The following is an 11,579-nucleotide window of genomic DNA, read 5'->3' as shown; positions in this document are numbered from 1 at the left end:
ATTTTTTCTGGCCTTTTCAGAAAAAGCTTGCTGACCTCTGGAGTACAGCTCTGCCTGCTTGGCCTGTAAGTAGCAACGACCTGGGCAGACTCACTGCATGGCAAGGCCAGGCGGTCCTGCTGTGAGCATACTCGGGGATGAGGATCTGTTTTCGGGGTGTTCAGGCAGAATGCATCAATCCTGTTGTTTCTCATATGCAAGTGTTGACAGGAAAACTTTACAAGAAGTTTCCTTTAAAACGAGTCCCGTTTCCACAGATTTCTATTGTGACATCAGACACATGTTCTGTCCCCAGTAGGTTGCATGAAAACACTGAGGACGCGGCTCCGTTGCTGGTCGCCTGAGGTTTCTTTCCAGCGCTCTGTGCGCAGCTCTGGAGCCGGCCTTTATTACAGGCACAGAGAATACTTCATGTTGAATTTCCTTCCAGCAGGAGCACTGAATGAAAGCTATCAGAGCCTTTCCCAAGAGCCGGGCTTTCAAAGGGAGTGGGGAGAGCATATATTTTTGCACAAGGAACCAGAGGGAACCCTGGAAAGTGCGGGGGTGGGGGGCAGGGAAAGGAGGGTATCAGAGACAAGCTCTGAGCTGTCCCAGTGTGTGGTGGGCCTGCCCCCAGTATGCTTACCGATGTCCATGAACATCAAATGAGCCACAGTTCTGATTCCTGCCACCGCCCCCCTCCAGCCTCATTTCCAGCCACACCAAGCTGGCTGTGCCACGTCTGCGGCTGCCCACCCGGCTCCTCTGCCCTGCATACCTTGTCTCAGGGCTCCTCATGGCCCACCTCCTTACCTGTCACAACTGTGGCCAAACACTGCCTCTGGACACCTCTCTTGCCAATGGGTCCCTCCCCACCTCCCAGACCTGACACCCCAGTTTGAGTTACAGGCACACATATCCTCCTCTCGAGTACTGTGTGTCTGTCTTCACTGTGCTATGAAGCTCTTGGGGCACAGATTGGCTGATCTTTTTTCCCTGGCATTCACAGAAGACCAAGCACCTGGAAGCTCTTCCACCATGGCTACCAAGTGACTGGAGATTCTAGGACCCGGGACTGCGGGGAAATGACAGGAGCTCTGCTGCAGCCATGGCATCAGGACTAGGAGCTCCCCTGGTGCTTTAGAAATGGATGATCACAGGGAACAGTCATTCCTTTCCATTTCTCAGGTACCCAAGGAACATTAGACATTTCTAGGCAGCTATATTTATAGGTATTTATCTGAAGTTCTAGCATTATACTGCTGCTAGGTCGCTTCAGTCGTGTCCGACTCTGTGCGACTCCACAGACAGCAGCCCACTAGCCTCTGCCATCCCTGGGATTCTCCAGGCAAGAACACTGGAGTGGGTTGCCATTTCCTTCTCCAATGCATGAAAGTGAAAAGGGAAAGTGAAGTCGCTCAGTCGTGTCCGACTCTTCGAGACCCCATGGACTGCAGCCTCCTGGAAAATACTCCTCCGTCCATGGTATTTTCCAGGCAAGAGTATTGGAGTGGGGTGCCATTGCCTTCTCCGAGCATTATACTGACCAGCCACAGAACACATCTTGAGGCCGGTCCTGGGTTGCAATGAAAAACATTCAGCTGAATTCATCAGTGCTCTTGCTCAAAGGACAGAACCTGATCCCAGTGTTTCTACCCCAGAGCTTGGCCTTTAAAGTGATTAAAGGAGATCCCAGGTTCTTTCTGGCCACGATATCATCATGTCATCTAAATGTGTCCTTTTTTAGGGCTGTGACTCACAGCTTGTAGGATCTTCGTTCCTCAACCAGGAACTGAACCCAGGCCCTTGGACGTGAAAGCGCAGAGTCTGATTCACTGGACTGCCAGGGAATTCCCTCTAAATGTGTTCTGAGTAACCTTATCATAAACTGTGTAGCTATTTCAATCTGCAGGAGTATGATATGCCCAAGGTAGAAATGGCTCTCTCTGCACCATATGCCCTGAATGCACAAACTATTATGGAATAATAATAATGATGCCTCTACCTTTTGAAGCAAACTGAATAAACTGGGGCAAATTCAGGAGAGAAATACATGTGTAAACAAAAAAATGTTGCCTGCCTTTTCAGTTCTACAAGGATACAGCCATTAGCCACTGCAGTTTCTTCTCCAGAAGAATATTCAGGGTGGAGAAAAACAGGAAATGTTCTGTCCTTTGGATACACTGGCCCCTAGATAGCTGAGGTGTACATCTAAGGAGAATGTCTAAGAGACCCCAGGTTCTTGCATCTTCCTGTACATTGAAAAGCACTAAAATCATTAACTTGAGAGGTCTGTTCTTTGTGATTAGCAGTCATTTTTTGATGTTTGACTACAAGTTTTTTCCCAGTAGAAAAATAATCATATATATCTTGGCCCCTCCTTTACCTCTTTGGAGTAGTTCCTCAGAGCTATCTGAGAGGCTGTCTCCTAGGCTATGAATAAAACTTAACTCTCTAGCTTTATATTGTGTATTTTTCTTTCAGTTGACCCCTGGCAGGTGGTGCTGAGACAGAAGGGGGATGTTTGTCAGGTTGGAGATGGGAAGGTCAAAAGGGGACTTCACATTCACGTTCAAGATTATTTCATAAGTTATTTAGAACAAAGCTCGTACTTCATAAGGGAACTGAAAAAGGAGTTTAAGTTATAGTCTATAATAATAATTTATTGAAAACTAGACTGATGACATAGGGTCCAGTGTCTGCAGTTGCCCATGCAGGGGGCAACCCTGGCTCACTGAATTACGAGGCCATCCCTGGCATTTTTAGTCAGTGGCCACTAGACACCCTCGTCACAGGCAAAGTGTCCCTAAACCACAAATCTGCCTTGTTCATACAAATATAAAAATGTAGTGGAACAGCATATTCTTATCACACACTCCTTGAACACATGGGTGGAAGGTTACTTACATAACCTGGTAGGTTGCAGTTGTGTGGTTGAAACAAAACGCAGCTTTCTTAAACCAGTAGAAACCTCTAAGACCTTTTCAAAATAGGAATCTTTCCATTTTCTATCGGAGACAATGCTCACAGCATGAGTAATGCCCATCAGTTATCAGTAATTTAGCAGATTGTGCCAGTGTTGACATTTGTTCTTGGCTTAATTGTGCGTGAGTGTGTGTTTTAAACAAAGATGCAGCTGTCCCCATTCCTGGCAATTAGGATATAAAAATGGTGTTCGCTGAGTCTGGCAGAGGGATCGGTTCTCCATGTGTTTACTCTTTTGTTTGCAAGGCCTTCTGAGTGTTTGCTGCAATTGTACCATCAGAATATCAATTTGGTTTAAAATGGAACCATATCCCCATTAATAGAAATAACAGGAACTGCAGACCTCCATGTTTCCAGATCATCAGTCTCTGATTCCATCAGAGATGCTTGTGATTGTGTGTGTGTGAAAGACACTTCTTTGACTTCTTGTGAAGGCAGGTTTTAAATGTTGTTAGGATCAAAAAAGCAGTGTCAGCAGAGATGCTCTGGACTCTTGCTAATCATTTGCAGAGTATCAAGCAATCCAAATACCTCCCATATAGAATACAGTTATCCCTCAGTATCCTTGGGATTGGTTCCAGGGCTCCTGTGGACACCAAAATCTGCCAGTGCTCAAGTCCCTTACGTAAAACAGCATTGTATTTGCATAACACGTATTCACATCTCTAGATTATTTATATTGCCTGCTGCTGCTGCTAAGTCGCTTCAGTCGTGTCTGACTCTGTGCAACCCCATAGATGGCAGCCCACCAGGCTCCCCCATCCCTGGGATTCTCCAGGCAAGAAAACTACTACTATGTAGATGATATGCCAGTAGTTGTACATACAGTTTGAATGCAACAGTTAGAATCAGACATGGAACAATGGACTGGTTCCAAATTGGGAAAGGAGTATGTCAAGGCTGTATATTGTCACCTTGCTTATTTAACTTCTATGCAGAGTACATCGTGTGAAATGCCGGCCGGATTGGATGAAGCACAAGCTGGAATCAAGATTGCAGGGAGAAATATCAATAACCTCAAATATGCAGATGGCATCACCCTTATGACAGAAAGCGAAGAGGAACTAAAAAGCCTCTTGATGAAAGTTTGACCAAGCTCGGGAGTTGGACAGGGAAGCCTGGCATGCTGGAGTCCATGGGGTCGCAAAGAGTCGGACAGGACTGAGGACTGAACTGAGGCGGTTCAGTTCAGTTCAGTCGCTCAGTCCTGTCTGACTGTTTGCGACCCCATGAATCGAAGCACACCAGGCCTCCCTGTCCAACTCCTGGAGTTCACTCAAACTCACGTCCATTGAGTCAGTGATGCCATCCAGCCATTTCATCCTCTGACGTCCCCTTCTCCTCCTGCCTCCAATCCCTCCCAGCATCAGAGTCTTTCCCAATGAGTCAACTCTTTGCATGAGGTGGCCAGAGTACCATCAATCAAATATGGGATTACAATACTAATGGACCATCTAAAAGTTTATGTGTTATTTCTTTACAGTTCCAGTGAGGTCACTCAGTCATGTCTGACTTTTTGCGACCCCGTGGACTGTAGCCCACCAGGCTCCTCTGTCCATGGGATTCTCCAGGCAAGAATACTGGAGTGGGTTGCCATTTCCTTCTCCAGGGAATCTTCCCGACCCAGGGTTCAAACCCAGGTCTCTCGCATTGCAGGCAGACGCTTTAACCTCTGAGCCAAGCCTACTGGCACCCTCATGGATAATAGTTTTTTGATACATAGATAAAACAGGGTCCACTTTCACCTTGTAGATTAACATGAATTCCAAGATATTGGTGGAACCCTAATCATGAGATTTAACCTGAGTTCTTTGGTTCTTCCAGTTCAAAGAGCAAACTATTAGATGCTGACACCAGAGTATTGGAGCCTGGGCACTTCCTGTCAAAGTCCTTTTTCTTGCTGAGAGATTCAAGGTCAAGTTCGGAGATGAAGCCCCGACCTGACTTTAGAATCCCCCGGACTGCCTGGAGAGCCCTGGAAGGGGCGCCCTAGAATCATCTACTCAGGGCTCCGTGGTGACCTACTTAGGGCTCCGTGGTGACCGCTGCGGGCACGTGACTCCCAGGCGGCAGGGGCTTGTCCGCGGGGCGTGCGGGGTGGGGCGGAGGTGGAAGGGTGATGGGAGAGCACAGTGAGGGGTTAGGATTTCTGAAGAGGTACCTCTTTGGCATTGCATTTCTTTGGGTCCCCCTCTCCGCCCCCCCCCCCCGCCCCCGCGCTGTGTCTGTACTCTTGAAGTGCAGACCTTTCTAAACAGTGACTTACTAAAGCTCTGGGGGACCGTGGTACCCGAAGGCGGCCCGCTGCCTGACCTAAGATTTACGAGTGGTTCCAAGGATGAGACAAGGTCCCAGTGTCTCGGTGACAACAAGGTCTTTGACGAACTGCCGAGAGCTGTGGCCGGGCAGAAAGCCCCAGAATCTCCTCCCTGCTGGAGTGGGGCGCCCGGGGCGCGGGCGGGCGGGCACCCCCGCAGGCCATCAGCATGCAGGAGCCGCGCGCTCCGTCCTTGAGGGCTGCCGGGCTGACCTTGCTCGGCTTTCTCGGTAGATATCGCCCCGGGAGCGTGAGGACGCGGCAGCGGGGGTGACTCAGTGCCCCGCCGCGGCTTTCCTTCCTGCCTCCTTCTAAAATTCCGGGATTCAAACCCGGCGTTTTCCGCCCCACCCCTCCCCCTCTCCACCCCCCGCCTGTCGTTACCCAGACTGTCCGGGTGTTTCGTCCCCCACCTCCCATCTATAGAACTGAAGGCCGACCTTCGCGCTCTCCCTCGCTGCGGGCCCGGGGATCAGACTTGGCCCGCCAGAGCCGGAGACCGCACTGGGCGACAGATCCGGAGCCCGGCCGGAGGGGGCGGTGCGCGGCGCTCTCCGGCGCACAGGCGGACCTAGCCGAGCCCCGCTCCCCATTGGCCACCACCTCGGCGGGAGGGGCCGCCCGGGCTCGGGGCACCTGGCGTCGCCCCTCCGCAGGGAAATCAGAGGCTGCCGGGCATGGGCGCCTGGAGGTGAAGGCATCGGGAGGGAGGCCTGGGGTATCTGTGGAGCTCGGGGAGGCCAGCCCTGTTCTACCAGCTGCCCCGGCGCGGGCGGCCCTCGGATTCTCCTGCTCTGGCTTCGGCAGCCGGAAACTTTGCTCCGAGAAGTCCCCCACCCTCCTGATCGCGCCGAGAGGCGCCTGGTGGGCCGCGCGCCCCCGGGGGCCCCGCAGCCCCGCGCGTGATTGAGGGGGCCCCCAGGCGCCAGGCGCCCGCCGCGCTCCGCCGTGCGCGCGCGGCCGCCAGGATGCGCTACGCGGACCCCTCGGCGAACAGGGATTTGTTGGGGAACCGAACTTTGCTCTTCATCTTCATCTGCGCCTTCGCCTTGGTGACCTTGCTGCAACAGATCTTGTATGGCAGGAACTACATCAAGAGGTAAGAAAGTCCGAGCGCGGGTGGGGTGGCGCGGAGCCCGCGGGCAAGCCCCCAGGTGGCAGCCGGAGGCTCCGCCCCGGCGTGGCCCGTGTGAGCGACCCCGGGGTCTGCACTGAGCCTCGAGCAAAGCCGCGTGAGGTTTGGGTCCCCGCGCTCCTAAGCGCATCTCTCCACGCAACCGGAGGAGAACGCCTGCGTCCAGCGCTGGCCAGAGGGGCCCGACAACTTTGTTCTGTTGTGGAAAACGGGGGACAGGATGGAATTCGGACCGGCCAAGCTGAGGATAAAAACATACGAATGTCCTGAGCGGCCTCAGGGGTCAGATCAGTGTCCTCAAGTCCACAGTGCCACGGCCATATGGTCCGAGGGGAGGCTGCCGGGTGTAGAGGGCTCAGAACCGTATAGGGTTACCTCTTGAGTCCTGAACTTTTGTGGGGGCCCCTGGGGGAAAAAACACATTCTACCCCCCACCCCCATCCCCCCGCCCAGGAGTGCAGAATTAGGTGTGGCGGGGTGGATAGTGGGCTCGGACGATGCGACAGAAACAGTGAATTCTTACAGACCGGTATCCACTGGCACCGGGAAAACTCACCACCCGATCCCTCCTGAAGCAGATGGTTCCGTCTCATCCTTCGGCAGAAGGTCAGAGCTGCAGCAGAAGTTAACCGCCCCCACTTGGGCCCCCCTCCTACCCCACCTCATCCGCGGGCAAACTCCATTAGGAGAAAGGGACTCCACTCGGGCACGGCCTCAGTCCCTGCGTGCGCAAAACACGGAAATGCCACCATGGGCTTCTGCCTACGGCTGGCGGAGGGCAGCCGCTTGGGGTTACAGGACCTGGGGAAAGGGCTGCGCTAGGATCCTCGCGTTTCAGAGCCTCTTTCGGAAAGACCACACTCTTTTCTGCCCGAGCTTTTTCCTTCGCTGTCAGTTGTCTTCCTACCCTCGCTGCCCCTCCCCCCATCAGACGGATAGAAAACAAAACGCCTGGCTAGCTATATAAACATCCCGGCTTCTTCCCTAAACTTCCGAATAATAAAACAGTTTTTCTCTTTGCATCCTTCGGAGTTCACGTCAGTCGCTGGCGTCCTAGTCTGGGCTGCATCCAGGGATGGGAGCAAGTGACAGTGCTGCTGGGCCTGGGCTCACTGTAGGAGAGTCAAACAGTTGGGCTATTTTCCGCTCCGCGTCCCGAGCTGGGGAGCGTGAGGCCCCTTGGCAAGAACATTTGTTCCCAACCAGCCACTGCCCCGACCTTCCCAGAGAGCATTTTTCTCTGGTTGAGGGCAGCTGATGGGCCCTGCGTGGTGCTGGTACCATTAAAGGACATTTTCAGAGTCTCCTGGCTTGCTGGAGCCCATTGGGCCTGCCGCCCCCTGCTCCCCCGCCCCCACTAAGATGACCCAGTGCAAGGACAGTTGGGCCCAAAACGACCAGCTTGCTGCACTTGCTCCTTAGCAGGGTGGCTCTGGGTTCCTACCCCCTGCTGGCACCTACCCAGAATGGCCCCGGGGTTGCTGGGACCCCTGCTGCCTTATCAACACCGGGAAAATATCCTGCCCACGGCAAACGGCAAACGGAAGCTCAGCTTCTAAGTGCTCGCCCTGGCAGGCCCTCCTCGATCTTGGGCTGATGAGCTGGCTGCCTGGAATTCAGCAGCCATACCAGTTGCATCCCGACTTCTAACACAGAGACCTCATCCCCCTTAGTCTCAGAGGCCACCTCACAAGCCTCGCTCCAGGGCCTGGATGAATTCAATCAAGTAAGCAAACTCACATGTACTGGATCCCGGCAGGGCACTGTAGGATCGTTAAAGAAGATGCCGTGGTCCTGGTGTTCAGGGGGCTTGATGTCTAGCTGGGGAAACATAGTGGCCACAGATGAGCTAAGATGTGAGTGTCGAAATGTTTGAGGAGGAAGGCGCCACCAGACCAGAGTTGGGAGGGAAGAAGACCACCTGAAGGAGGTGGGACCCGAATGGGCCCGTGAAGGAAGGAGACGCTTTGGGCAGGTGAGGAAAATGCAGATCCAGAGCCCAAGAGGGCAGGAGCCAAGGTGCAGAGACGTAGCCCCGCCGACTTGCACCTCCTGGGCTGACCCTACCTGTGCTGTCACACGGGGCTTTAACCATCGATCAGTTGGACCAGCCGAGAGGCTGTCCGGACCCTTCTCCAGGTTGTGGCTGCCACGCTGGCACACGAATAGCATCTGTTCCCCTATCTTGTTTCTTACACATCTCATCTTTGCCATGAATTGACTCGATAAGGTTACTGGTCTGTCTCCTGTGTTTCTACACTTGACACTTGAGTGCTCCTCCAGTAGATGCCCTGGAATGGCCTGCACGAGAGTCACCTGCGTGGTCACTGAAATGCAGGTTCCCGGGCCCCTCTCTGGGAGTGGGTCCCAGTAACCAGCCTTTTTAATGAGCTCCTCGAGTGATTTGTAACTCTGCTGCTCTAGGCCTGTGGTTCTCAATGAGGGCAGTGTCGCTCCTCGGGCAATGTCTGGAGACACTTTGGGTTGTCACAGTAGGGAGAGGAGAGCATCTGGCATCTCTCGGGCTGAGGCCAGGGACAGGGCTAAAGATGCTACAATGCACAGCCCGCCCACGACAAGAAAGACTTATCCAGCCCCAAATGTCAGCAGTGCTGAGGGAGAGAAACCTTGCTCTAGATGAACACTCCATGGGATAGGGTTCACTTTATTTTGTCCCCAGCTGTACCCTGAGCACCAAATATGGTGCCTGGCACATAGTAGGTTTTTGAAATATTGGGTAATGGAGAAATGATTGAAAGCGCATACCTGCAGGGGTAGTGAACTCAGGAGACCAGTGACGATGTGGATCCCACTAAGGTAAGGGGGAGTGTAGGGAATGGGAAGCTCAGGGAAGGAGGAGACAGATGTATTTTTGGGTCAGTGGCTTATTGGACTGAGAAGGACAGTTTAAATTCGGTTCACAGGGAGCTGCATGTGGTCCTTCAGTAGAGTAGTGATGTGATCCAAGCGAAGGAAGGCTCTCTGGGCCTTTCAAGAAAGGGGTAGAAAAGGGAGGAGGCTGGGAGGCTGTTGATGCAGCCTGGTCAGAAGTGAGGAGAACGTGGTGCTGGAGGCAGATCTACTTGGGAGCTGGGGATTCATGCAGGCGGCTGTTCTTTGCTTCTGGGCTGAGCTGGGTGGATGTATTCGGCAGAGCCTTCATTGTTTGACATGACACAAAGAGCTCAGGGCCACAAACAGGGCCAGCTGTTCCAATGAGAATCAGGGACAGATTCCAGCAGAAGGGAGTGGGGGTGTGAGTCAGTGCACATTCTTTTTTTTTGGTTGCCTGGCCACTCCCTGTGCTGTACAGGGGGTACTTCCAGGAAGGGAGGTGAAGGGGAGATGTAGAGAGGAAGGTGGGCAGTACAGGTGGCTTAGTGGGCGCCAGGTCTCTACTGGAGTGCCAGGGTCCAGCCTCAGCAGAGTCCAGGGATACCCTCAGGATGAACGGCGTTGGTGAAAGATGACACAGGGAGACCAAGCTTAGGTGAAGCCGGTCTGCAGCTTTATTTTCAAAAGCAGCTTTTATACCCTGAGTTACACATTTCCAGAAGTGAAAGATGCAGAGTCATGCAGAGTCAGCTCAAGATTCCATCAGTTTTGACCTTTATTGAAACCAGAATGTTTTTTGCATACCTTTTCATTTACAAGGGTCTTGTGTTATGTACATTATCTTCTGGCCCAGAGGCCTGTTGACATTTTGTGACCCTTTTCTGGTAAAGGTTGGTCCACCAGAAAACTTGTTTTCCCTTAAAGTGTTTTTTCTTTATTTTTCCAATCTGTGTTACCCTCAGAAAGTACTAAATAAAGTTACATTCTTATGGAGCAAAGGTGTAGTGGGTTATAGCAAAGAAAGAACTTATTAACTCAAAGGTCTTATGTTGCTAATACCAAGGCTACTACTTGTTCTTCTTACATTCCAACTAATGCACTCCCAGGCACACAAAGGGTAAGCAAGCATTGGCTCAACAATGCAGTATTATTCTAATAAAACTTTTTCACTGCTCTAAGGTCATGGTTGAGATGTTGTGAACAATCATGTGCGTTAGTTGCAAGAGTATGGATAAAACTGCCAAGCAAGCTTAGAATGCCAACAGAGGGGTTAGAATTGAAATACTCCTTTCATGCCCAGGAGACTTATTAACTAGAGCCCTTAGTTGATTTTCTTCAGAGAAAGGTGGTCAGGGATAGACCCTGTTAGTGTCAGAAGAGTTGGTGAAAGGCAGAATATGGTAAACAGTAGACAGCAGACTTTGGTTTCAGGGTCGATGCTCGAGCAGGTCCAGGGAGTCCCTCGAGTCCTGATCTGCCTTGCCTGTCAGGTCTCCTCCGCATGACCTTGTCATGGGTGGGATCTCCTGTGCTGGCTCCCGGCATCGGAGAAGGTGAGCAGTATGTGGAATGAGAAGGAAAAGGCAAGAAACAGAGCTGTGAAATTTGCCCTTGGTGTTTCTTGGCTTCCATGTCTGTTCTCACTTGAACAAATACTTAATGAAGATTTCCTACACGCTGAACCCACAGTGATCTGCAAGACGGATGCAGCCCAGGGTCCCCAGTAACTCACAGTCTATGGGGAAGACAGAATGGCACGTAGCACATGCATAGGCCTCACGGGAGATGCGGACAGGGGACTCGAAGGATGCGGAGCGAGCCATAGCAAATTGGTTGGGATGTCTTAAGGAGCAGGGAGGGAGGCATTTGAAGGGGGTCCTAGGGAAAGGGGAAATGACCCATAAGAAATAGAGGTGGACGGAAGGGGTATGAAACCCAGCTTGAACAACAGTTGAAAGGTTCAGGGGAGACTTGAGTCATTCTTCATAACGCGTGTATAGCTGGGGGCCAGAGTGAGGCAGGCAGAGCTGGATTATGGAGAACTAAGTGGAAAGTGACTTCTTCCCTGATGGTTCAGTTGGTAAAGAATCTGCCTGCAATGCAGGAGACCTGGGTTCGGATCGCAGGGTGGGGAAGATCCCCTGGAGAAGGAAATGGCAACCCACTCCCGTAATCTTGCCCAGGAAATCCCATGGACAGAGGAGTCCATGGAGTAGCAAGAATCGGACACAACTTAGTGACTAAACCACTACAAGTGGGAAATATGTGAGAAGGAGCTTGTCTGGAGGAAAGAGGGTAACAAATTCACATCTAGATCTGCTCAGA

The 11,579-nt window shown here is 52.1% G+C and overlaps 1 protein-coding gene across 2 annotated transcripts in view; it reads left to right on the top strand.

Annotated features, from left to right (window-relative positions):
- The first annotated feature begins 5,875 nt into the window (after window positions 1–5,875).
- The window catches only part of ST8SIA5 (ST8 alpha-N-acetyl-neuraminide alpha-2,8-sialyltransferase 5), a 78,030-nt gene continuing 72,326 nt past the window's right edge, over window positions 5,876–11,579 (top strand). The window contains 1 exon segment of one of the 2 annotated variants that reach the window (NM_001192874.2): window positions 5,876–6,383. In NM_001192874.2, coding sequence (NP_001179803.1) covers window positions 6,253–6,383 — 131 coding nt within the window. In that variant the 5' untranslated portion in view covers window positions 5,876–6,252. 2 annotated transcript variants of the gene reach the window in all.

This window comes from Bos taurus, chromosome 24 (genome assembly GCF_002263795.3).
Source record: "Bos taurus isolate L1 Dominette 01449 registration number 42190680 breed Hereford chromosome 24, ARS-UCD2.0, whole genome shotgun sequence".
Lineage (NCBI taxonomy): Eukaryota > Metazoa > Chordata > Mammalia > Artiodactyla > Bovidae > Bos > Bos taurus.
This window is presented reverse-complemented; position numbering and strand designations above follow the sequence as displayed.